At 39.8% G+C, this 25,865-nt stretch overlaps 2 protein-coding genes across 10 annotated transcripts in view; one reads left to right on the forward strand and one right to left on the reverse strand.

The window, feature by feature from the left end:
* Nucleotides 1-25,865, reverse strand: part of LOC121826335 (uncharacterized) — a 187,933-nt gene that overhangs the window by 18,170 nt on the left and 143,898 nt on the right. The window lies entirely within an intron of this gene.
* The window catches only part of LOC143273923 (NADPH-dependent 3-keto-steroid reductase HSD3B3-like), a 40,793-nt gene that overhangs the window by 5,689 nt on the left and 9,239 nt on the right, over nucleotides 1-25,865 (forward strand). For 4 of the 5 annotated variants that reach the window (XM_076574686.1, XM_076574689.1, XM_076574687.1 and 1 more), the window contains one exon: nucleotides 20,246-20,442. In XM_076574686.1, coding sequence (XP_076430801.1) covers nucleotides 20,298-20,442 — 145 coding nt within the window. In that variant the 5' untranslated portion in view covers nucleotides 20,246-20,297. Of the gene's footprint in view, nucleotides 1-19,358; nucleotides 19,709-19,794; nucleotides 19,866-20,245; nucleotides 20,443-25,865 lie in introns of those variants that run through there. The other variant, XM_076574688.1, reaches the window with a different exon arrangement.

A 25,865-nucleotide genomic window follows, 5' to 3' on the forward strand; every position in this document is an offset into this window, starting at 1 on the left:
AAACAAAAACAAAAAAAAACAAAAACAAAAAACAAAAACAAAAAACAAAAACAAAAACAAAAACCAAAAACCAAAAACAAAAACAAAAACAAAAAACAAAAACAAAAAACAAAAAAAAAATAAAAAAAAATAAAATGGTAAATTCCTTTTTGGGATTGCAGGTGTAGTTGTACAAATAATAAAGTTAATTTTGAATTACCAGGAATAAGTTCAGTACTTTTTGTGCAATACAACCCTTTCTGCATATTGGGAATCAATAATTATATTACGACATTTATTAAAGTTTAATAAAACCATCAGAAGGCATATGACCCTGATTTTTTTCAAGTAAATCATATCGACTTTGAAGTACTTACTAGTTTCCTGCTTTATAAGCAGCCATTCCTAATTTACTTCCATCAGGATAAAATTTAACAGTCCCAGAAATAGGTGTTCTTTTTATTATGAGGGGAAGAATCTAACCAGTTGGTTTAATTAATTGAAGTTGCTCTCTTTTTGGATATTTGTCATTAATTGCTCCTAAGAAATTACTATAAGCTCTTTGCCAATCAACATTAATCACCATAATTGCACAATTTCAGCATCAATATAGGGTACCACAATCTCAGCTGGATTCATTCACAACAATTGAGGAAGAAACATTTTTTTATTGGTCTTTAACTTTTTACTTTGTCTGTGAGATAGGAAAATTCATTCCAAAATATTATTTCCCCTCTGCATAAGGACTCCAGTAGGGGAATGATTGGAAAGTACAATTATAAAAATACATTCAGTTGTGAGATCTAATTACTCACATAGGCATTTTGTAAGTTTTGTTCTACTTAGGCTAATTCCCTTTCTGCCTCAGATGTTAATTTTATTGTACTGTTTAAATCTGAGACATCTTGCAAAATTTGAAACAAATGACTTAATTCTTAAATAGATAACCCAATGGCAAGTCGTAACCAGTTAGTATCATCCAATAATTTTTTAAATCATTGAGAATATGTAACTGATCTCTTTTAATCTGTACATTTTGTCTGGATTCTCTGCAGGCACTCCCCCAACTTCTATCCATCAAGGCTTCCTAAATTTCCCACAGTTTCTGCAAACAACACAACCAACTGTGGATCAGTGATTCAACCACATGCACCTACAGGATGTATTTCATGTTCAAACCATACTAGCTCAAAGTATACAGTTCCTGTTCAAACCAAAACTTTTGAAATGATAGACAACTACAGGTGGTTCAAAATGCATGTACTCCTATGTCCAAAGTTCTCATAGTGTCAACACTAGCGATGATGATCCAAAGTCCAAAGTAAAAGAAATCTCTTAACTGTAAACATCTATTAAAAAATAAAAGAGTTTACATCCTTCAGTACACAAATGCACAGAGTAAACATTCTCTTTGTGAAAGAGGATTGGGGCATGACCAGAGCAAAGCAAAACTGAGTCATAGCAGGGCACACATGGAGTCCTGGGGTCCTCTATCTGACACAGACTCGTGATGAAATTGTTTGTGCTCCAAAAGGGCTCCCTTCCCTTGAGCAACACCTGCCGTCTCTTCAATTTAGGCTTGTTTGTGAACACCCAGGTTTGATTTCGTATTCTCAGAAAATGACTGCTGAGCCAATGCCTGGTCTTGATGCTGCTTCAAGCCAAAAGTCTCCAAAGGACATCTATACTTAGGATTGGGATTTGGTGTTTGGAGGGGACCTCACATTCTTGGGCACTTAATGCTTGGTTGCTCACACTGTTTGGAGAGTAGCCTTGCTAAACAAAGTGTGTCTCTAGAGAAGGACTTTGAGAGTTCAAAAACTTACACCAGTTCCCTTTTGTTCTCTCTGCTTCCTGATTGCAGTTAGAGACATAAGCTCTCAGCTGCTGTTGCTGCCTGCCTCCACACTTCCCCACAATGATGGCTATTGCTATTATCACTTAGGAACCATAACTCAAATCACCCCTTTTTCTATAAGTTGCCTTAATCATTATGTTTTATTGTAGCCATAGAAAACTAATCAATAGACAAATTGGGTGGTTGGAGCCCTCTAAACCTTTTAACATCACACATGAGGTACATATAAGATTTCAAGTTTGCATTGTTGAGTTTCAGTCTTGATTTAGTCCAGCATTTCATCACTATGCCCCTATTCCTCTCTAGTGTAATAGTAATGTATATTCTTTTCCATTGTATACGAGAAGTATATAATTTGCTTTTACAGGAGTTTACACATAAGACATTGCTATGAGTCTGGCAAGAGACTTTGGACTTTGGGGTTTTAAAACAGCACCAAGACTGTGAGAGACTATGGGGACTTTTGAAGTTGTACTAAATACAGTTTTTTTTTTCATTATGAGAGGGCCATAAGACTATGGGGTGGCCAGAGAGTAGAATGCAGAATGTGGTAGTTTGAATTAGAGCCCCACCCAATTCCAACCCTTCATATTCTTAGGCATCTGAATACTTGGTTCCCAAGTAGGGACACAGTATGTGTAGGTTTGGAGATGTTAACTATGTCACTGGGGGAGGGCTTTGAACATTCAAAAGTCATGAGTTATTTTCAGTGTAGTTACTCTACTTCCTGTTTGGAGCTCTAGGTGTAAACTCTCAGCTGGTCCTTCTTTTGGTTGCAACACTTTTGCATCATGATGGTGATGGACTCAACCTTCTGGAATCATAAGCCCCAATGAACCCCTCCTGTAAATAGCTTTGGTCATGGTGTGTTATCACAACAGTAGAAACATAACTAAACAGTGATATAGCATTACTCTTTTCCAAAGACTTTTCTAGAATTTATTTAGTGTGTGTGAATGTTTTGCCCACATACATGTATGTATACCACATGCTTTCCTGGTGCCTGCAGAGAGGTCAGAAAAGGGTTTCAGATTCCTTGGAACTGGAGTTACAGATAGTGAAGAGCTCCCATGTAGGCTCTGGGAACTGAACCTGGGTCCTCTGCAAGAGGAGCAAGTGCTCTTAACCACTGAAGCATCTCTCCACCCATGACATATTACTCTCTCTCTCTCTTTTTTTTTTTTTTTTGGTTTTTCGAGACAGGGTTTCTCTGTGTAGCTTTGCGCCTTTCCTGGAACTTACTTGGTAGCCCAGGCTGGCCTTGAACTCACAGAGATCCGCTTGGCTCTGCCTCCCAAGTGCTGGGATTAAAGGCGTGCACCACCACCGCCCGGCCCTGACATATTACTCTTAAAGGTAAAATTAATTGGGATTCTGATGAAGGCTTGTATTTATGGATTAGATCTTTTAAGGGGAAAAAGGTTAAAGATAAGGCTGGGGGTTAAAATAACTAACAATATTTTCAAAATGTAAACCATATTTTTTCTGATTCTTGTACTATTTAGGTTCCTTTTTCTTTTAAAATTTACCACAATACACTTAGTTTAGTGGTTAAGTGGGAAGCTGGTTGTCTCTCTGTATGCATCTTATGCATGCCATTTGATTCGTCAGATCCATTTGGTGTGGATATTACAGAATATACAAAACAGTCAGTTAATTCTTTATTTAAAATACACGAGAGGAAGTTGTCAGTCAAGGATGTTGATTATATCCTGAATAAAAATACATGCCTATTTTTTCAGCTTAAAGGAGTTCCACAAACTACTAAAATGTAAGCAACTTCCCTTCATATATGAGTGATGAGGACATTGTTAGAAAAAGAGAGTTGGGGTTCGCTCTATGGGGTCCTAATCTAGTAAATAAAGGAAATCTGGGAGTGATGTTATTAGAGTCTAAAAGAAACACAACGGCACACAAGTTATAAATACCAGCACCAGGCAGCAGGAGGGAGATGGAGAACAGAAAGAATGAAAGTCATGATGTCTGAATTGAGCTGGCATGTTCAGCAATAGAAGGCAGCAAACACATGTATGGTAGAATGTGGGGGCTTCGTAAAAACAAGTGAGAAAGCCCAGAGAGCAGTAGGGAAAGCATGGCCAGGCTTTGACCAGTGTCTTAGTTAGGGTTTCTATTACCATGAAGAGACACCATGTCCACTGCAACTCTTCTTTTTTTCCTTTTCTTTATTAAGAAGTTTTATACTCACTCAACATACTATCCAGAGATCTCATTTCCTCCCTCCTCCTACCCCACAGGTCCTCCCTCCCAAGCCATTCTACATCCCCACATCCCCCAAATCAAGGTCTCCCATGGGGAGTCACCAGAGCCCAGCACAGTGAGCCTAGGCAGGTCCAAGACCCTTCCCACTGCACCAAAGCTTCACAAGTTGTCACACAACAGGCACTGGGTACCCAAATGCCTGCCCATGCAACAGGGACATATCCTGATCCCCCTGTCTGGGTGCCCCCAAACAGTTCAAGCCAAATACCTATCTTCTGTATCCAGAGGGCCTAGTCCAGTCCCATGGAAGCTCCACAGCCACTATTTTACAGTTCATGAGCTTTCACTAGTGTGGCTGGTCCTCTTAGCACGTCTTCCCATCATGATCTCAATGTCCTCCTGCCTGCAGAATCCCTCCTCTATCTCATCGAATTGATTGCTAGAGTTCAGCCTTGTGGCTGGCTGGAGATCTCTGCATCTGCCTCCATTAGTCACTGTACAAAGGCTCTATGATGATGGTTACGTTATTCACTATACTGGTCACCAGAGTAGTCCAGTCCAGGCACCCTCTAGACCACTGTCATCTGTCCAAGGTGGAGTCATTCTTGTGGATTTCTGAGAGCCTACCCAGCACCCTGCCTCTTTCTATTCCCATGATGTCCTCATCTATCATGGTAACTCTCTCCCTGTCTTCCCACTCTGTCCCTGTTGCAGCTCTACCCTCTTATTTCTTTATGTTCTCATCCCCAACTCCCAGTCCACTCCTCTAGTCCACTTCTCCTTCGGTGGGCCATCCATATGTCCCTCCAAGGGTCTTTCCCTGTTAGCTAGCCTCTTTGGAGCTGTGGGTTGCAGTCTGGCCATTCCTTCCCTCACATCTAGTATCCACTTATGAGTGAGTACATACTATGTTTGTCCTTCTGAGTCTGGGTTACCTCACTTAGGATGATATTTCCTAGTTCCATCCATTTGCCTACAAATTTCATATCATTGATTTTTACTGCTGAGTAGTATTCCATTGTATATAAGTGCCACATTTTCTTTACCATTCTTCAGTTGAGGGGCATCTAGGTTGTTTCCAGGTTCTTGCTATTACGAATAATGCTGATATGAACATAGTTGAGCATGTGTCCTTGTGGTTAGATTGAGTATTCCTTGGGTATATGCCCAAGAGTGGTATAGCTGGGTCTTAAGGAAGACTTATTCTTAATTTTCTGAGAAACTGCCATACTGATTTCCAGAGTGGCTGTACAAGTTTGCCTTCCCACCAACAGTGGAGGAGTGTTCCCCTTGCTCCACATCTTCTCCAACATAAGCTGTCTTCAGTGTTTTTGATCTTAGCCATTCTGACAGGTATAAGATGATATTTCAGAGTTGTTTTGATTTGCATTTCCCTGATGACTAAGGATGTTGAGCAATTCCTTAAATGCCTTTTAGCCATTTGAGATTCTACTGTTGAGAATTTTCTGTTAAGCTCTGTAGGCTATTTTTTAAATTGGATTGTTCAGTATTTTGAAATCTAGCTTTTTGAGTTTTATATATTTTGGAGATCAGCCTTCTGTCAGATGTTGGGTTGGTGAAGATCTTTTCCCATTCTGTAGTCTATCCTTTTGTTTTATTGACCATGTCCTTTGCTCTACAAAAGCTTCTTAGTTTCAGGAGGTCCCATTTATTAATTGTTGCTCTCACTTTCTGTGCTACTGGTGTTATATTTAGGAAGTGTTCTCCTGTGCCAGTGTCTTCAAGACTACTTCCTTCTTAGATTTACTTGGACTTGAGTTTTGTGCATGGCGACAGATATGGATCTATTTGCAATCTTCTGCATGTTGACATCCAGTTCTGCCAGTACCATTTGTTGAAGATGCATTTGTTTTTCCCATGGCAGAGTTTTGGCTTCTTTGTTGAAAATTACATGTTCATTGGTGTGTGCATTACTATCAGGGTCTTCAATTCAATTCTATTGGACCACATGTTGGTTTTTAATGCCAGTACCAAGCTGTTTTTATTACTATAGCTTTATAGTAGAGCTTGAGGTCAGGGATTATGATGCCTCTAGAAGTTGCTTTATTATACAGGTTTCTTTTAGCTATCCTAGGTGTTTTGTTTGTCCATATAAAGTTAAGTATTGTTTTTTCCAGGTCTGTGAAGAGTTGTGTTGAAATTTTGATGGGGGTTGCATTGAATCTGTAGATTGCTTTTGGTAAGATTGCCATTTTTACTATGTTAATTCCACCTGTCCGTGAGCATGGGAGATTTTTCCATTTTCTGATACAGTCTTCAATTTCTTTCTTCAGAGTTCTTATCATACAGGCCTATCACTTGCTTAGTTATAGTTACCCCAAGGTAGTTTATATTATTTTGTGGCTATTGTAAAGGGTGATGTTTCTCTGATTTCCTTCGCAACCCATTTATCGTTTGTATATAGGAGGGCTGCTGATTTATTTTGAGGTAATCTTGTATCCTGCCACCTTACTGAAGGAGTTTATCAGCTGTAGGAGTTCCCTGGTAGAATTTTTGGGGTTCTTTAAGTATACTATCATATCGTCTGCAAATAGTGAGTGTTTGACCGCTTACTTTCTAATTTGTATTCCCTTGATCTCATTTTGTTGTCTTATTGCTCTAGCTAGAACTTCAAGTACTATGTTGAATAAGTATAGGGAGGATGGAAAGCCTTGACTTGTTCCTGATTTTAGTGTAATTGCTTTGAGTTTCTCTCCATTTAATTTGATGTTGGCTGTCAGCTTGCTGTAACTTGCCTTTGTTATGTTTAGGTATGTTACTTATATTACTGATCTCTCTAGAACCTTTATCATGAAGAGGTGTTAGATTTTGTCAAATGCTTTTTAAGAATCTATTGAGATGATCATGCATTTTTTCTTTCAGTTTGTTTATATGGTGGATTACATTGACAGATTTTCATATGTTGAACCATACTTGCATCCCTGGGATGAAGCCTACTTAGTCATGGTAGATAATTTTTTATGTGTTCCTGGATTCAGTTAGCCAGTATTTTATTGAGTATTTTTGCATCAATATTCATGATGGAGATTGGTTTGTAATTCTCTTTGTTTGTTGCATCTTTGTGTGGTTTGGGTATCAGGGAAACTGTAGCTTCATATAAAGTTTTTATATTATTCCTTCTGTTTCTATTGTGTGGAACAATTTGAAGAGTATTGGTATTAGCTCTTCTTTGAAAATCTGGTAGAACTATGTGAGGAAAACATCTGGTCCTGGGCTTGTTTTGGTTGGGAGACTTTTAATGACTGTTTCTATTTCCTTAGGGGTTGTTGGTCTACTTAAATAGTTTATCTGGTCTTGGTTTCAATTTGGTATGGGGTACCTATCCAGAAAATCATCCATTTCTTTCAGATTTTCCAATTGTGTGGAGTACAGGTTTTTGAAGTATGACCTGATGATTCTCTGAATTTCCTCATTGTCTGTTGTTATTTCACCCTTTTCATTTCTGATTTTGTAAATTTGGATGCGCTCTCTCTGCTTTGTGGTTAATTTGGATAAGGGCTTGTCTATCTTGTTGATTTTCTCAAAGAACCAACTCTTGTTTCATTGATTCTTTATATTGTTCTCTTAATTTGATTATTTCCTGGTGTCTGCTTCCTTGGATGAGTATGCTTCTTCTTGTACTAGAGCTTTCAGGTGTGCTGTTTAGTCATTAGTGTGAGATTTCTCCAATTTCTTTTTTTTTTTTTTTTTTTTTTTGGTTTTTCGAGACAGGGTTTCTCTGTGTAGCTTTGCGCCTTTCCTGGAACTCACTTGGTAGCCCAGGCTGGCCTCGAACTCACAGAGATCCGCCTGCCTCTGCCTCCCGAGTGCTGGGATTAAAGGCGTGCGCCACCAACGCCCGGCTTCTCCAATTTCTTTATGTGGACATTTAGTGCTATGAAATTTTCCTCTCAGCACTGCTTTCATAGTGTCCCATAAATTTGGGTTTATTGTACATTTGTTTTCATTGAATTCTAGGAAATCTCTTAGTTTTCTTTATTTTTCCCTGATCCATTGGTGATTCAATTGGGCATTATTCAGTTTCCATGTGATTGTAGGCCTCTGTAATTTTTGTTGTTGAAATCTAACTTTAAGCCATGGTGGTCCGATAAGATACAGGAGGTTATTCCATTTTTTTTTGTATCTATTGAGGTTTGCTTTGTTACCAAGCATGTAGTCAATTTTGAAAAAGATTCCATGGGGTGATGAGAAGAAAGCATATTCTTTTGTGTTAGGGTGGACTATCCTTTAGGTGTCTATTAAGTCCATTTGAATCATAGTGTCTGTTAGTTCCCTTATTTCTTTGTTAAGTTTCTGTCTGGCAGACCTGTCCATTAGTGAGAGTGGGGTGTTGAGCTTTCCCACTACTGGTGTATGGGTTTGATGTGATTTAAGCTTTAGTAATGTTTCTTTTCAAAATGTAGGTGCCCTTGTATTTGGGGCATAAATATTCAGAATTGAGACTTCATCTTGTGGAATTTTCCCTGTGATAAATATGTTATATCCTTCCCAATCCCTTTTGATTGATTTTAGTTCAGTTTGAAGTCTATTTCATTAGATATTAGGATAGCTACACCAGCTTGCTTCTTAAATCCATTTGATTGGAAAGTCTTTTCCCAGCCTTTTATTCTAAGGTAGTGTCTCTCTTTGAAGTTGAGGTGTGTTTCTTTTATGCAGCAGAAAGATGGATCTTGTTTTCATATCCATTCTATTAGCCTGTGCTTTTTATAGGTGAATTGAGACCATTAATATTAATGGATATTAATGAGCAGTGATTGTTAATTCCTGTTAATTTTTGGTGGTAGTGTTGTCTGTTTCCCTTCTTTGGTATTTGTTGGTGTGGGACTATTACTTTCCTATGTTTTCATGGGTGTATCTATGCCCCCCTAGGATGGATTTTTTCCTTCTAGTGCTTTCTGGAGAACAGAAAGAATAAAGGGCATGTTGTTTAAATTAAGCTGGCATGTTCAGCAATAGAAGGCAGCAAAAACATGTATGGTAGACTGAGGGGAGGGGCTTCATAAAAAGAATGAGAAAGCCCAGAGAGTATGAAGGAAAGCATGGCCAGGCTTTGATCAGTGTCTTAGTTAGGATCTCTATTTCCGTGAAGAGACACCATGTCCATGGCAATTCTTATAAAGGAAAATATTTCATTGTGGTGGCTCGCTTATACTTCACAGGTTTGGTCCATTGTCATCATGGTGGGAAGCAAGGCAGCACACAGACACACATGGTGCTAGAGAAGGAGCTGAAAGTTCTTGCATCTTGACTCACAACAGGAAGTGGACTGTCTCACTGGGTGTAGATGAGCATTTATGAGACCTCAAAGCTCACCTCCACAGTGACAACCTTCCTCCAACAAGAACCCACCTACTCCAACAAGGCCACACCTGCCAACAGTGCCACTCTCTTTGGGGGCTATTTTCTTTCAAACCACCACAGCCAGTATCTGAGAGAAGAAGGGATCGAAGGAAAAGAAAAAGTTACATGTTTCTGTGTCACTCGGAAAAGTGGGTAGGCTTTGTTACACTATGCAATAGAAGCACTAAAACCAGCTACATGGGAGATGAGTTTATTGGAAAGAGAAGAATATTGTATCATTAGGGGGGCTACTTGTTTCTCCCATCTCCTTTGCCTGTCTTTAGGTGAATCTGTTTTCCTTGGAAAGTAAATTTTTGGCCAAATGACTGACAGGCCCAACAAGACTGAAAACGAATTCAATGTTCAAATCTTTGATGCATATCAGAATGATATGTCTCCACCCAGGGGCAGAGATACTCTGTTATTTTGACCTGGAGATCTAAGGAGTGGCAGAGCTAACCCTTCAAGTGTTACCATGGACACAGAGGTCAGTTCAATGCCAACTCTTAGGGATGTTCCATTGTCAATGGGCTCTACAGCTACTAATCTGTGATTAGCTTGTTAACATTCTTCCTCAAGTGTTACATAGAAACTTGCTACTGAAGAAACTTTCTGAGATATATACATATATGAAAGATATAGACAGATCACCTAGTAATGAGGGAGACACTGACCAACTAAACATCTTACGATACCAAAGGAAACCTCCATTTCCAGTAATGGATTATATCTAGGTGAGCCATTAGCCAACAGGACCCCATGAAATCCCCAACCATTTCAGGCTATTGCCAAGACTATTTGTTGCTCTCCACAGACTGTAAGGCCCTATTCCTAAAGTCAATGCATATATATATATCTCATTGAACACAAAGGATGGCTGAGCTTCTGCCTATTTACTGGCTTCACCCTGCTTACTAGCATTCATGGTACTAGAAGATGTTGAGCATGCCACTACAGAAGAAAGGCAATCATCAACCCAGCTACAAACCCTGTGACATACAATGTCACATGCCTGTGAGACATGCTGGTGCAATAGTAGAACCAATGTTCTGTGAGTTACCAACCACTTTCTGGTTGGATTTAAGGCTCATTACATGAGTATCTATGCCTGACACTGCTAAGGTGACCAAGAACATGAGGTTGGATAGGCCATGAGTTTAGGGGAAAACCAAATACTATTGTTCTGCTAAGGAAATGTAGCAATAAAATGACTGCCTATTGAAGTAGGACAGGCCTATAGGGGTGAGGAAATTGGCTCAGACCACTTTCCAAGGCATGCATATAACATACTCCTTATGAGCTAACCTGGAGTCTGCCTGAGGGCCTAGCAATATCATCTGTCAGAGTTCCTGGTCACTGTCGCAGGTCCTGGGCACAGAGTTCCTGATCTTGCAGAGTCTGCCTGAGGGCCTAGCAACAGTCAATGTCAGGGTTACTATCAATGTCAGAGTTCTGATCATGCTCAGCCAATGAAGGATGTAAACACAGACTGGTGCTGGGAGGAGGGTATATAATGCCTTTCCTGCAATTGAATAAATGAGTTCATTATTTGCCTAAAACGGACTCCTAGTGTCTGTGCCAATGATGCCCACATTCTCACCCCCACCCCTTATGGAACCATTAGAAGCCAAGACAGACCAGTGCCTTATTCAATCATTATCCAAGAAGTGTCTTCGGCAGTGAAAAGGAGCTTACACAGAGATCCACAAATAGATAGTGTTCAAAGAGTGAGAAACATTGAAGCACTCAGTCCTAAATGCAATGTTCTTATCAAACCCTCCCAGGGGTACTCATGGACCTATGAAGAAGAGGAGGCAGAAAGAGAGTAAGGGCCAGTGGTGATGGATGACTCCAAGGAAACAGTGTTCTCCAGACACAACAGGGCTCCTGCACACATGAACTCACAGACTGTAGCAGCACACATAGTATCTGCACAGATTAAAGCCAGGCAGGGTCCATGCACTGAGATCAGGAGGGCTCAAACTTCTAACCAGGAAGCTATCTGCAATCAGTAACCATTTAAGAAAGAAATATTAGTGTTCTCCAAATGAGTCTCATTGTGTATATTAACCGCACTCCAGTCCCAGAGTATTTAACATGCTCTGCTTGTCTCTGTGGTCCCTGTACACACATGAAACAAAGACACAAATTCAGACAAAACACCCATACACTTAAAAAAAAATAATAGAAAGACCTAGGGTATTAGTAAGTATACCTTTTGCTGTGTCTGGAAGTCATTTCCAGGAAGGATTAACAAACCAGAAAAGACTCGCTATACAGGTGGCACCATCCTGTGGCCTATGGTCACAAACTAAACAAAAAGGAGAGAAAGGCAGACTTAATGCAAGATGGAGCTGAGAATTCAGTCTGTCTGTTTAAATGTCATCTGTAGCCTCAGATCTGCTTTCCAAGAATAAAAGTGTGTAGGGTGACTAAGAGGACCTCTATAATTCTTGGCCACCAAGGAGGCTATCTGCAAGAAGAAGAATCATACACTGAAAATTTGGAAAGTATGAAGTATGCTGTGCAAAAATTGTTTCATTTACCTGGAGGAATAGGAACTACCCACCTGTCCCTATGTGTGCTAGTGGCCTGTCCTTGGTGAGACTGCTGCTATGTCCTCCTACACAGGCTCATGATGACCAGGACATTAACCAACACATGATAAATATTCTGGTCAGGAGTACTCCATGCATCTTCAATGATGCAAAAACCAGATGAATGATGCAGAATTTGGACTTTATTCTCTCAGGATCCTGTATGGGTCATAACATGAAATTAATTAAGAAGAGAATAAGGAGAGACAGAGGGAAAGTCACAGGACTCATTCCAACAAGTTAGAAAAAAAGTAAGGACATTAAAAATATAGTAGGTAAAGAACAGGCCAAGAGAAGGGAAGTGATAAAAGTTAGAAGCAAAAGTGTTTCTCAGGCCATTATTTTTAAAATCATCTAATTATGTATGGAGGTTAATGCATGCCTGTGTGTGGGAATGTGAGCATGTGAGTGCAGGTGCAGGCAGTGATCAGAGGTGGATTATGGGTTCCCAGAAACTGGAGATACAAGGGGTTGTGAACCACCTGATGTGCATACTAGGAATCAAACTTGGGTCCTCTTGTAGAGCAGCAAATGCTCCTGCAAACTGAACAGTTCCTGATATTGCCAGTCAGAAAGGAACAATACTGGGTCCTTGTAAATACTCCCAAGTACCAGTGGCAGGAGGAAGTACCAATTGAAAATGTCCTTCTGGCCAGAGTTAAGAACATTTATGTAAACTACAGGTCAGGAACATGTTCTAAACTGTGCTGGCTACAAACTAGAGGGAAAGAACAATTCAGAACAGGCAACATCTGGTGATTCACTACCCTTTGATGGACCGTAACCAAAACCTATTGATAAAGTCTCAAGGAAACTTTAGTTTGAAAAGGGGATATTCTAGGCTTAGTACTTGTTACTTTGGGGTGGGTCTGTGTTGAAAGAAGAATTAAGATCTTTGTGAAATTCCTCCTAGGCTTCCGGTAAATGTCTCTTGTCAAGAACATTGCTGTGGATAAAAATAAATCCTGGATTTGAAACACAGTCCTCTTCTCAGTAGGGTAGGGTTCTTAGATGATCACTAAGAACTGCAATAAATATATAGATGCACTATTGCTTCCTTATTAAGGGGTAGACAAAGGGACTCCTCTGTCTCTGTCTCTGTCTCTCTCTTTCTTTCTGCTGGTTATTCAACATGGATAGTCTCCAAACAAACAAACTGCATTTACTTCAGTTGAGAGAAACTCTAGGGTCAGAAAGTCATGATTTTAATGAAAGATCTGATGTGTGAGATAGCCTGGGGCAACAGTCAGGCTGAAGAATCAAAACACAGACTGAAGGGAGTCCAGTGACCCTTGATTGTAATCCTTATATAAAAATGAGGCCAGCTTGATAACAGTCAAGATATATGCGCGCGCGCGCACGCACACACACACACACACACACACACACACACACAAATACCTGATGAAAGTCCAAAGTCATTTAGTTTAATCACCAGCAGGAGCATAATGCTTTATACACAAACCTCTGAAGGATGAGAGAAAGCCCTGGAACTGATACACACAAAAATAACAGAGTTAAAACAGGACTCAGACCAAGGAAGCAGGTAGGCTAATTGCAGATGCTTCTCCAAAGTCCTTCCCTACTCTCCACTTTAGCCTGGGCCACAACTCCAGCAAGAGCTCGCTGGGAACCTGAGGTCACTCCAGCCAGACATGTAGGAAGGCTAACTAAATATCTTTACCACTCCCTCCTTTCCTAGAAATTGAATCCCCCATGTCTTACCCCCATCTCTGTAGCACACGACCTTGCAGCCTCCTCATCCTCTTTGCCCCCATCTCCAGTCCATCACACAGATCTACCCCACCGAAATTTGTTCCCCCAACTCATTGATTTATCTCAGTCCCCAACACAATTGGTATTTCCTGGGATCCGGCCAGCCAAGCCAGCCCCTGCCAGAGAATCATTAGGATATCAAAGCAGGTAGATAAGCTTCAGGTTTCATTTCTATCCTCTCCTCCAGATCCAATCTCCCAGTTTCATCCCCAGCTCTGTAGCAGGCTACCCACAGTGGCCTCTCCTTATGTTCTGCTCCCACTCTCAGGGAACAAAGCAGATCCTGATGGAAGAACCTGATTTCCTACATCCTGTGAATGGCCACAACACCCTGCTCATAGCCCACCCCCATTCCTAAGTGTAAGTTCTCAATACTTAGAAACACATTGTACAGCGAATCCCTAGAGTCACACCTACTAGGATCCCCAATGAATTTCCTAACAGGCAACACACAGAAGCCACACTCTACTAAGAACCAGAGGGCAACGGAAACCAAGCAACAAAATATAACCAACAAAGACAAGACCAGATATGAGAACCTAGAATTGCAATTGTCACAAATCAGGATATCTAGACACCAGTGTAATAACACAATCTATAACAGCCAGGACAAAATGTCTCCACTGGATCCTAGCAATCCTGATTTTGGGACATAGCTGAAGAATAAGGAAAAGACCTTAAAATACCCTTTATGAATATGATAGGAGTCTTTAAAGAGGAAATGAATAAATCCCTTAAAGAAATCTATGAAAATACAAATAGTGAAGGAAGCGAGCAAAACAGTTCAAGATCTGCAAATGAAAATAGAATCAACTTTTAAAACAAAAAAAAAGAAGAAAAGAAAAACCCAAACTGAAGGAAATATGGAAAGGAAAAATTTAGTAACATAAGCAGGAACCTCAGAGGCATGCCCCACTAACAGAATTGAGGAGATGGAAGAGAGAATTTCAAAATTGAAGACAATATAGAAAAACTGGATATCTTGGTCAAAGAAAATGTTAAATCTAAAAATGTCCCGACACAAAATAATGAGGACACTCGGAACACTATAGAAATAATAAATCTAAGAATAATAGGAATAGATGAAGGAGAAGAATCCAGATCAAAGACACACAAAATATTTTCAACAAATTCATAGAAGAAAGTTTCATAACCTAAAGAATGAGAGTGCATTCAAAATACAAGAAGCATATAGAACACCAAATAGACTGGACCAGAGAAGAAAGTACCATGACACATAGTAATCAAAACACCAAACACACAGACCAAATGAGGGATATTAAAGGCTGCAAGGGGAAAAGAGCAAGTAACATATAAAACCATACCCATCAGAATGACACCTGACTTCAAGATGGGACCCTAAAAGCCAGATGAGCCCAGAGAGATGTACATCTGACTCTAAGAGACCATCAATGCCAGCCTATGCTATCATACCCAGTGAAACTTTCAATCACCATAGATGAAGAAAACAAGATATTCCATGATAAACCCATATTTAAACAACATCTGCTACAAAGCCAGCCCTGCAGAATGTGCTAGAAGGAAAACTCCAACCCCACCAGTATAAGTATACCCATGAAAACACAAGGAATAAATAATCCCAGAGCTGTACATCCAAAGAGAGGAACCACATGTGCTCCACCACCAACAACAAAATAACGGAATCAACAAACACTGCTCATTGATATCTCACAATCAAGATACACAGACTAACAGAATGAATGTAAAAACAGGATCCATTGTTCTGCTGATCCACAAACACACGTCAACATAAGGAATAGACATCACTTCAGGATAAAAGCATGGGGAAAATATTCCAAGAAAAGGGAACTAAGCTGATGTAGCCATGTTAATAGCTGACAAAATAGACTTAAAACAAAAACTAATCAGTAGATATAAGGAAGAACACTGCATACTCATCAAGAGAAAATCTACCAAGAGGATATTGCCATTGTTAACACCTAAGCACATGGGCAACAAAGTTCAAAAGAAAAACTACTACAGCTTAAATCACATATTGACCCTCACACACTATTAGTGAGAGACTTCAATATCCCATAACCCACTCTGGCTAACAGACAAATCATCCAGACCAAAATTAAACAGAGAAATGCTCATTCAACTGATGTTATAAAACAAGTAGACCTAACAGATATTTACAGAACATTTAATCCAAACACAAAAGAATGTACCTTCTTCTCAGCACCTCATAGAACTTCTTCCAAAAGTGAACACACACTCTATCAAAAAGTCTCAACAGATGCAAGAAGTTTTTTGAAATAACACCCTGCATCTTCTCTGACCACCACATAGTAAAACTGGATCCCAACAACAACAGAAATTTACAAACCCTTAGAAAGTGAACAACTCCTAGCTGAATGAAAAAAAAAATGGGTCAAGATAGAAAGGAAGAAAGAAATTAAAAACTTTTTCGAATTCAATGAAATGAAACACAACATACTCAAACTTAAGGGACACACTAAAACTCTTCTAAGAAGTAAGTTCACAGCACTAACTGCCTACATCAAAAAAAGAGATCTCATACTACTAACTTAATAGCACACCTGAAAGCTCTAGAACAAAAAGAAGAAATACACCGAAAAGGAGTAGACAGTAAGAAATAATCAAACTCGGTGCTGAAATAAATAAAAGAGAAACAAACAACAACAACAAAAAAAAAAAACAAGAATCAATGAAACAAAGACTTGGTACTTTGAAAAAAGCAATAAGATTAATAAAATTTTGTACAAATTAACTATAAGGTAGAGGGATTATGTAAATTAGTAAAATTATAGCTGATTAGTAGATAGTAAGGAACTCCTAAAAATTGTAGGAATACTTTAAAAATCTGCAATCCAACAAATTGAAAATAAAAAAAGATACATACATACCACATTACCAAATACATACCACTTACCAAAGTTAATTCAAGATCAGATGAGCAAAGTAAACAGACCTATAACCCCTGGTGAAATAGAAGAAGTCATTGAAAGTCTCCTAACCACAAAAGAGCCCAGGACCAGATGGTTTTAACACAGAATCCTGCCACACGTTCAAAAAAATGTTAATGCCGATACTTCACAAATTATTCTACAAAATAGAAACAGAAAGAACAGTGCCCAATTTGTTTTACGAGGCTATAGCTACTTTGATACCCAAGCTACCTAAATACCTGCAAAAATAGTTACAGTACAGTTGCCTTTATGAGTAAAATAATTGCAAACTGAATCCAAGAGCACATCAAAAAGATCATCCACCATGATTAAGTAGGCTTCATCTCAGAGATGCAGGGATGGTTTAACACATGTAAGTCAATAAATGTAATCCACCACATAAACAAAATGAAACCCAAACACCACTGGATCATCCCATTAGATGTGGAAAACTCCTTTGACAGAACCCAACAGCCCTTCATGATCAAAGTCCTAGAGAGATCAGGAATACAGGGAACATACAAAAGTCAACATAATAAGGGCAATATACAGTAAACAGATAGTCAACATCAACTTAAACGAAGACAAACTCAAAGCATTTCCACTAACACCAGGAACAAGACAAGGCTGTCCACTCTCTCCATCCCTATTCAATACAGTACTTGAAGTCTTGGCTACAGCAATAATACAACTGATGAAGATGAAGGAAATACAACTTGAAAAGGAAGAAGTCAAAATACCTTTATTTGGAAAAGAAGAAGGCAAAATATCTTTATTTGCAGATAATAGGATAGTTTTAAATGACCATCAAAATTCCACTAGATTACCTCTACAGCTGACAAATGCTTTCAGCAAAGTAGCAGGATACCAAGTTAACTCACATAAATCTAGAGCCCTCCTGTATACAAATGACAAATAGACTGAAAAAGAAATCAGGGAAACAACACCCTTCACAATAACCTCATATCATTTACAATGCCTTGGGGTAACTCTAACCAAACAAGTGAAAGACTTGTTTGATAAAATCAGGTCCTTTGCAAATATATTATAGCTTCCAGTAGAGTTATTTTTCAATGGGTTTTCTAAATGTGCAAACCAATGAGTTTTTCTGTCTTGTGCCTTCTCTTGACCTCTTTTCATCTTTTGTTTGTTTGTTAGATTTTGATGTGTTAGTTTTTGTTTTATCTTATTATATTTGATTGTATATAATTATTATCTTATAGAAGCCTTGTTGCTTTCTAATGAGGGACAGAAGGGGTGGATCCAGATGGGAGGGGAGGTGGGAGGAGCCAAGAGGAGTAAAAGGATGGGAAACCATATTCAGGATATATTATGTGAGAAAAAAATCTATTTTCAACAAAAGGAAACAAAGGTATTAAAAAAGGGTGATGGAAACTGCATACAAGGGTTCATGCAGACTGCATACAAGCAAGCTGTGTCACCTGTACCTACATGTTTGGTGGAAGGAGGACATGTCAGCTTGGAGCATACTATCCTATGAGGTACTGTCACACCAAGGTACTGATAGAGTCTCAAGGGAAGCTTTAGTAGGGAAAGTGAGGGTGGGTGGAAAGAAGATAAAAGTTCACAGTCATTCTTCAATGGGCTTCTTGTATAATGGTTGCCTTTCTTGTACTTAAGTTTATTATAAAAAGGATCATGTCTCTAATTGGGGAATATCCACTTATCTAGTTCTAGAACCTTATTGAGTCCCAAGAACTGTCTACACAACTTTTGGATAATATGAAGTAGGCATTCAAAGTGTGAACAAACACAATGTATGTGTTCTCTGTGTTTAGAATAAATTCTGTTGTGCTTATAGAGAAAGGTACTGCAAAAAAAGCACCATGTGGGACCTACACTGGACTCTGTATGGACCTTAACAACCAGAAAGGCTTTGAGCCCCTTCCATGCAGATATGTCCATACTTTGGAAAATACAGCCAGACTTGGTCACTTACAAAGTTTACGGTCACCCTATAATGGAGTCAAATTAAATTCTCAGCTTTCTCTTAGCTGCATTAATAGATCTCCTTGGCCACATGGGCCTATGGGCTGTAGATTGGACACGCCTTAAAGAGTTTTTACCATAAGGTGATTTGCTCACCTATTGATGTCAATCTTAACAAACAAACCAACAAAAAAATGATCAGAATCTGCTTATTCTGATAAATACAGCCATGTCTTTCAGATGAGCATGTGCATGCTCTGCAGTTAACTGTGAGCTGTTCAAAGAATTGAGGCAAAGAGAAGTTTATCAAATCAATAACAAGGAGTATTACAGCAAACACACTGAGTGAATAATCTTGGCCATGTTTGATTACCCTTGATTGTACACAACATATGCTAGTGTCATCTGAAAGGGGGAAACCTCAACTGAAGATTGCCTATATCAGATTGACATGTGGGGTATTGTATTGATTATCAATTGATGCAGGAATGCCCAGTCTCCTAAGCTTTTGGGTAGCTGGACAATTAAACATTCTTGGAGTTACTACATCAAACAAGAATGTAGAAGCCTTGTTTCCCTTTCTCATTCCTCAGCCTGTACTCAGCTTCCTCCATATCCTTTGTAGTATCCCTCATAGGAAGCTTGTGGTGATATTGTTCCCCCCCCCCAATATATAGTGCACCAAAATAAACTTATCTGGGGTTAGATATCACAACAGCCTCTAGACAGACATAGAGGCCAGAAAATGGTATCACATGCACTTTTAATCCTTGTTCTCTGGAGGCAGAAATCTATTTGGATCTCTGTGAGTTCAAAGACACACTGGAAACAAACCAGGCATGGTGACAAGAGCCTTTAATCCCAGAAAGTGATGGCAGCAATCAGAAAGGTATAAAAGGCATGAGGACCTGGAAGTAGAGTTCTTTTTATTCTTTTAAGCTTAGCCTTCATCAACAGTTCAGCTGAGATACATTAGGATGAGGACTCAGAGGCTTCTAGTTCCAGGAAACAGGATCAGCTGAGAAGTTGGCAAGGTGAGGTTAGCTGTGGCTTGTTCTGCTTCTCTGATCTTTCAGCGTTCACCCCAATACCTGACTCCAGGTTTGTTTTTATTTATAAGATCTTTTAAGATTCGTGCTACAGAAGCTAATGGATGTAAGCTTTGGTCCATGAAGTCCAAGAGGATCTGCAGTAAGTAACCAAATGCAGTGTGGAGTTGTAGGGCCCCAGTGTGTGCACGCTTTCTCAGAAGCACAGGTAAGACAGTCTGAGGCTTGCAAGTGGCATCTTATGTGAGAGGAACAAACTTGGGGCACAGCCTGACATGTGAGGTCTGACAGTGTCTCAGTGTCAGAGCTGACCTGACTTCGAGGTTGCAAATCTGGTGTCTGCTGAAGAACTGAACTTTTGCTTGTTTGTTGAAGAAAACCCAAATATTTTGGAATCAAGGAAGTGATGTTATGAGAGAAATGTTCAAGAACCACCTTGAGGACATCTTTTTCTACTATGTCATCATAGTAGGAACTCCATGACTCTGTACCCATTGCACCTCTCTTTCTATCCCTCCCCAGGGTGACATTACATCACACCCGAGGCCACTGAGATCTGCTTCCTGTGTTGACCATGCCAGAGTGGAGCTGCCTTGTGACAGGAGCAGGAGGGTTTCTGGGCCAGAGGATCATCCACATGTTGGCTCAGGAAAAAGAGCTGAAGGAGATCAGAGCCTTGTTCAGGTCCTTCACTCCAAAACACAAGGAGGAATTATCCAGTAAGCGACCTGGAGGATGGTGAACACGAACTGGGCATGGGGAGGGCTTTCTTGTCACCAAGTAAGAAACAGGTGGATCTGTGAAGAGCCTCAGCAGGAACAATCACAGTTGAGACAGCATCAAAGGCACTGCATAGTTGGAAAAAGTGGGTTCTGGATGACCCAGAACTAGAGAACATGGCCATGGGCAGGGCCTGGGCCTTCAGGCTGCTCTCCTATGTAGACATTGCAGATCAGTTTTCTCCTTGCTGGAAACTTTTGTGTCTTAAATGGTCTGGACATGGCAATATAGTACAACACTAGCAAAAGACTATTAAACTAGAGACCTGAGCAGTGTGAACCTGCCTCCTTTGAAAATTTTCATTTATCTTTGTAGTTTCTTTTTATTTAAGACTAGGTGAGTAAAGGTCATGGCAGGGGGTGATTATAATGTAGAGGTAAATTTATGAAGCAGGTAGATAGGGAGAGAGAGAGAATGAGAGGGGGACTAGAGAGCATATACACAGGATAGAAGCAGACTGAGGGCCAGGTGGACTTCATATGTGTCATGGGGATTCCTCCAATGTCTTTCCCATCATTCCTCCTCTCTGTCTTTCATCCTCAAGGGAAGTGTCTACAGATGCTGGAGAGGTGCTTTATGTTTTTCTGTATCTCTCCTCCACCCCAGACCAAGTGCAAGCACTGTGTTGACAGTCATTTCCCAGTTGTTCCATTCTCACATCCTTCTGTGGATATAGCTTGTGCAGGACCCTTGCTCCCAGTGTAAGGCCATTATGAATGCATCTCTTCCTCCATACTCTCCAGAGTTCATTCAACCTCTTTGCTTGGATCCCACCCACCAATTTCTTGGCTTTGTTAGATAGGGTCTGTATAAAATCTCTTATCAGACACCCTATAGTTCGATTTTGATTTTCCTTCCTTCCCAAGATAAACCAATACCTGGAGTTGGTGTGATATGATCCTATGAAGAAGGGAGTTGATTGAGGCCTGTCTTAGTTACTTTTTTATTACTGGGATAAGACATTGTGACCAAAACAACTTATAGAAGAAAGAGATTGTTGGGGACTTATGGTTTCCAGAGAGTTAGAGCTGATGACTATTATGGCAGGGAGCAGGGCAGCCAGCAGACAGCATGGCACTGAAGCAATAGCTAAGAGCTCATGTCTTGACCCACATGACAAGACAGAGAACTAACTGAGAATGATGCAAGTCTTTTGAAGCCTCAAATGCCATGCCCAGGGACACACTGCCTACAAAAAGGCCACGGCCCCTAACCTTTCCACCAATGGGGACCAAGTATTCAAATACATGAACCTATGGGAGCCATTCTCATGCCAACCACCACACCTCAGTGTCCACACACTTAAGACACACTTGAGCAACTAAGAGGTTTGGAAAGAGTAGTTCTTGGGCTACACTTATCTGGAATCCATTGTCAAATTAAATTTTATCTGTTTTGCTGCGATGATTAGCATCTTATGATAATGGGCCAGTATTGTTGTGTTAAAGTAATAGTCTACAGAGTTTTAACAAGCAATAGTTGTAAGAGTCTTATTCAGCTGGAACCTCCAACTAGTCCCTGCATGGTCTGAGAAACCCCATTCCTGTCTCTCTCTCCAAACTCTGCCCATTCAGAGAGTCTTAAAACAAAGAAACACAAAGTGTGATGTGGGTACATTTCTGGGGGCCTTGCCAAGATATGCCACAAAGAGAAAAATGTAAGCATTCTGGCAAAGGATCTCTCCTTACCTAAGTTCTGTTCAGGCCAACACAGACAGATTTAGGAATGTATATCTAACCTCCTTGCTTTAATACCTCATTCAATTAGCAATGTTTTACATCTATCTTCCGTAAAACTTGTTCTCAGGATAGAAGAGGAATTATCATACAAAAATACATCCTAATCTAAACTATCTTGGACACCTGTTGTTGCTTCCTTGGTAGGCCCACTCCATGTAGTCACCTTTAGTTAAGATGCCAATGAAGTCACATGACCTCCCTCTTCTCCAACCCTAGCAAAGATGGCTGCCAGAGCCTGACTACACTTTGTTAGATTAGATGGTGGAGAATCAAGAGTTGTTTCCCAGAACAGCTCCAATTTAGAATTCCAAGTTTTAAGTTAATTTTTGTTACAGATTTTTAACCATGCTAGACTCCCACAGCTGTTTTTTGAATAAAGTAGAATTGCATAAAACAACTTTAATATTATTTATAACAAAATGACTTATGAATCCCCGTTATTATACTAGATTCAGTAGCCAGAAATCCCAGAGGCAAATTCTGAGCCCAGGCAGATGGTTGCTACAGTAACAGCTGAGACATCACCAAGACACACAGAGCATAGCAAACTCACACAGGTGTTTACCCAGACCCAATTCCCTTGACTGTTTTTTTGTAAATGAAGTTCAGTAGTTTTAAAAGGAAAACACCCCCCCACACACACACACACTGAGAGAGAGAGAAACCTAGTAAGAACCAAACAAATTCCATTTGCACAATAGTTTTGAGGCAGAACAAAATTTTTAATACAATTCCATTTTTTCTCTAAAGGAATTAGAAAAAAAAGCTAATTTGTATATTGTTTTAAACATGTGGTAATATTATATTATAAGAACAATGATAACAAAACGTACATTTAAACACGTCAGATCTCTGGAGATGTTATGTAATCTTGGGACACATATAAATGCATATTTGTAAATATAGGTCTAACATATAGGTCCCTTGGAATTTCAGGACCTCCTGAAATCCCAAAGTTAGTAGTAAATTAAAAACATTATATTTTTAGTTTGTAAAATATATAAAATGTTATAAGATTTGGTAAAAATTACAAAACAACAAAAAATCGCCAAAACAATTAAGGACACAGGAGATGTCAGAATCTAGATGGCCCACCTTTTCCAAAGAAGTAGGGGAGGGGCCACAGTTCTCTATTAAGATCAGATGCAAGAAACCTCTCTGGTTTTGCTCTTCCCTGTATTGTTTATTGAGTCTATGCTTTTTGTTTCCTGGGAAAACTCCCTAATATGAACATGGAGAATCAAAAGTTATGCAGGTGGTATAGTCTTTGAAATCTATTCATAATCTACAAGAGTCAATACTGTTTGATCTCATGTGCATCTGTCCCAGAAGTTTCAGAGGGCTTTTTGAGCACCAATGCTAATAGGGTAACAGTTTCTGGGAGGCAAGAAATTAGTTCAATACCTCTAAATAGTTGGTGTTGGTTCCAGTTTCTGGAGTCTAACACTGACTAGTTTAATTTTGGTGTATTTAAACACAGCACAATTTAGCCAATATTTTCCTGGTGATAAGTAACTCAATCCCATGTGTACAATAAAGCATACATACATAAACCTTAAGGAACAAAGCAAGCTAAATAAGTATCAGACATGATAACACAGAAACTTTTCATGAAGTACAAGGGATGCCTTCCTTAAAGATGGGTTCTATAGATTGGGAAAATAACCTATGATATGGGTCTGGGGGAGGATTGTGTGTGATTTTCAAACACACAGACTGTGCAAAGTTGACTAGACTAGAAAGCACATCTGCTCCCAGCCTTCTGGACAGACAACTGGTTATGCATTCCTTCCCTTGAAGGAAAAACTCTATGTGCTAACATTCCAGGATCCCCTAGTGCTCATCTGTGGGCATGAGGACCCCTGTATCTCCTACAAGAAGTCCTGTGCCTTTCTGAAATTCCTTTGCAGCTTTCTACTTCCATTCACTACTAGTCCAACTGTTTCCTTCATTCTGGGTCTTCTCTCTTTTTTATAATTTGGGATCATCTTTATCTTCACAGAAACAAACAAGCAAACCAAAAAAAGAAAAAAAAAACGAAAAAAAAAAAACTACCTCTGCCTTCTTCTGGACACATTTTCCTATTTTATATATATCTTCATAAACCCTTATAAAAAATGTCACACTTCTCTTCCATACTCATTTGTTTCCCTTTGTTACATACAACAAAATGCCAAAATACATAAACTTTAAATTTCTGCCTCATGTTTTACTATTTTAACTTCCTTACAAATAACCAAGACACCTTGTCTCCAAACAAGCAAACAAAGAAATAAATAACCTAAAGAATCTTAGTAATGATTACTATTGATATGAGGACGCACCATGAGTAAAAACAACTTGGGGAGGAAAGTGTTTATTTGGCTTATGCTTCTATATCACTCTTCATCATCCAAAGAAATCAGCACAGGGACTTAAACAGGGCAGGAAGCTGATGCAGGGGCCATGAGAGGGTGGGGTTCACTGGTTTGCTCTCGGGTCTTGCTCAGCCTGCTTTCTTATAGAACATGGAGATGGCACCACCCACAATGAGCTGTGCTCTCCCATATGAATCACTAATGATGAAAAAGCCCTACAGGATTGCCTACAGTCTCATCATATGGAGGCATTTTTGTTAACTGAATCTCCCTTCTCTCAGTAAGAGGAGAGAATCCTGGTGTCCTATTGTGTCAGAGACATCTTAATGGTGGAAACTCCTTATTTCTCCACCCCCATGAGATGCCAAAACAAAGGAAATTTTGTCTTCTGACTCTATACACAAGGGGACAACACAGATGTTTGAGAGGATGACAGGGTTACAGCCATCTCAGAGAAGGGTCAGACAGGGGCCAGCAAGCCCTGGGAACCCACCAGAGGATTAGGCTGGGGGCAACAGTCCCTAGGAAACTCATCAGATGATGTGCTGTGCGTAGACCCAGACAATTAAGAGCCATGTAAAAAAACGAGTTCCAGACATTTCCACCATAACACAAAGGATATGACAGATTATATACCATAGCTGTCAGAGGGAGCAAGTTTCCTGCAGGTAAGAAATGGAATGTCTAATGGTCAGAGAAAGTGGGTCTGCAAATGATAAAGACGCATGACATAAAGTGCTAGAGAATATGTCAATTTCCTTGCAGCTGCAACACTCCAATCTGTTCAAACCAAGCATCTCCAACCTGGAGTATCCACCAATCCTGAGCTTGTGACTCTACAGAGTTGGAATTCCTCTAGACCACCCACCATCACCACTATAAAAATCGTATCCTGTAATTGATTAAGGTACCTCTCACTCCACTGCTGAGTAGATGGAAAAAGGACCTGCGTTTGAACTCGTGAATTTAAAAAGCTCTTTGCCTTTGCATTCAGATTGGTCTTATGATGGTCTTTGGGGACATTGGACTTTGGGTGCAACAATGTTAACTGACTTCCTCAAGATCCCACAGCTAAAAGAAGACAAAGTAGGGTAGGGGTCCAGGAGGTCTGGTGGTGACCTCTGTCCTTTTAAAGGCTGGAGTGTGGTGGCTTCTCTCTGGATCTCCTACTGCAGCTCACACCACAGCATCAGCTCTACGATGTGGCAGTGAAGAACAATTGCCAAGTCCATGGTGTCTTGGCCAAGCTGAGAGATGTGGCTTTAC

The sequence above is a fragment of the Peromyscus maniculatus genome, chromosome 6, assembly GCF_049852395.1.
Source record: "Peromyscus maniculatus bairdii isolate BWxNUB_F1_BW_parent chromosome 6, HU_Pman_BW_mat_3.1, whole genome shotgun sequence".
Lineage (NCBI taxonomy): Eukaryota > Metazoa > Chordata > Mammalia > Rodentia > Cricetidae > Peromyscus > Peromyscus maniculatus.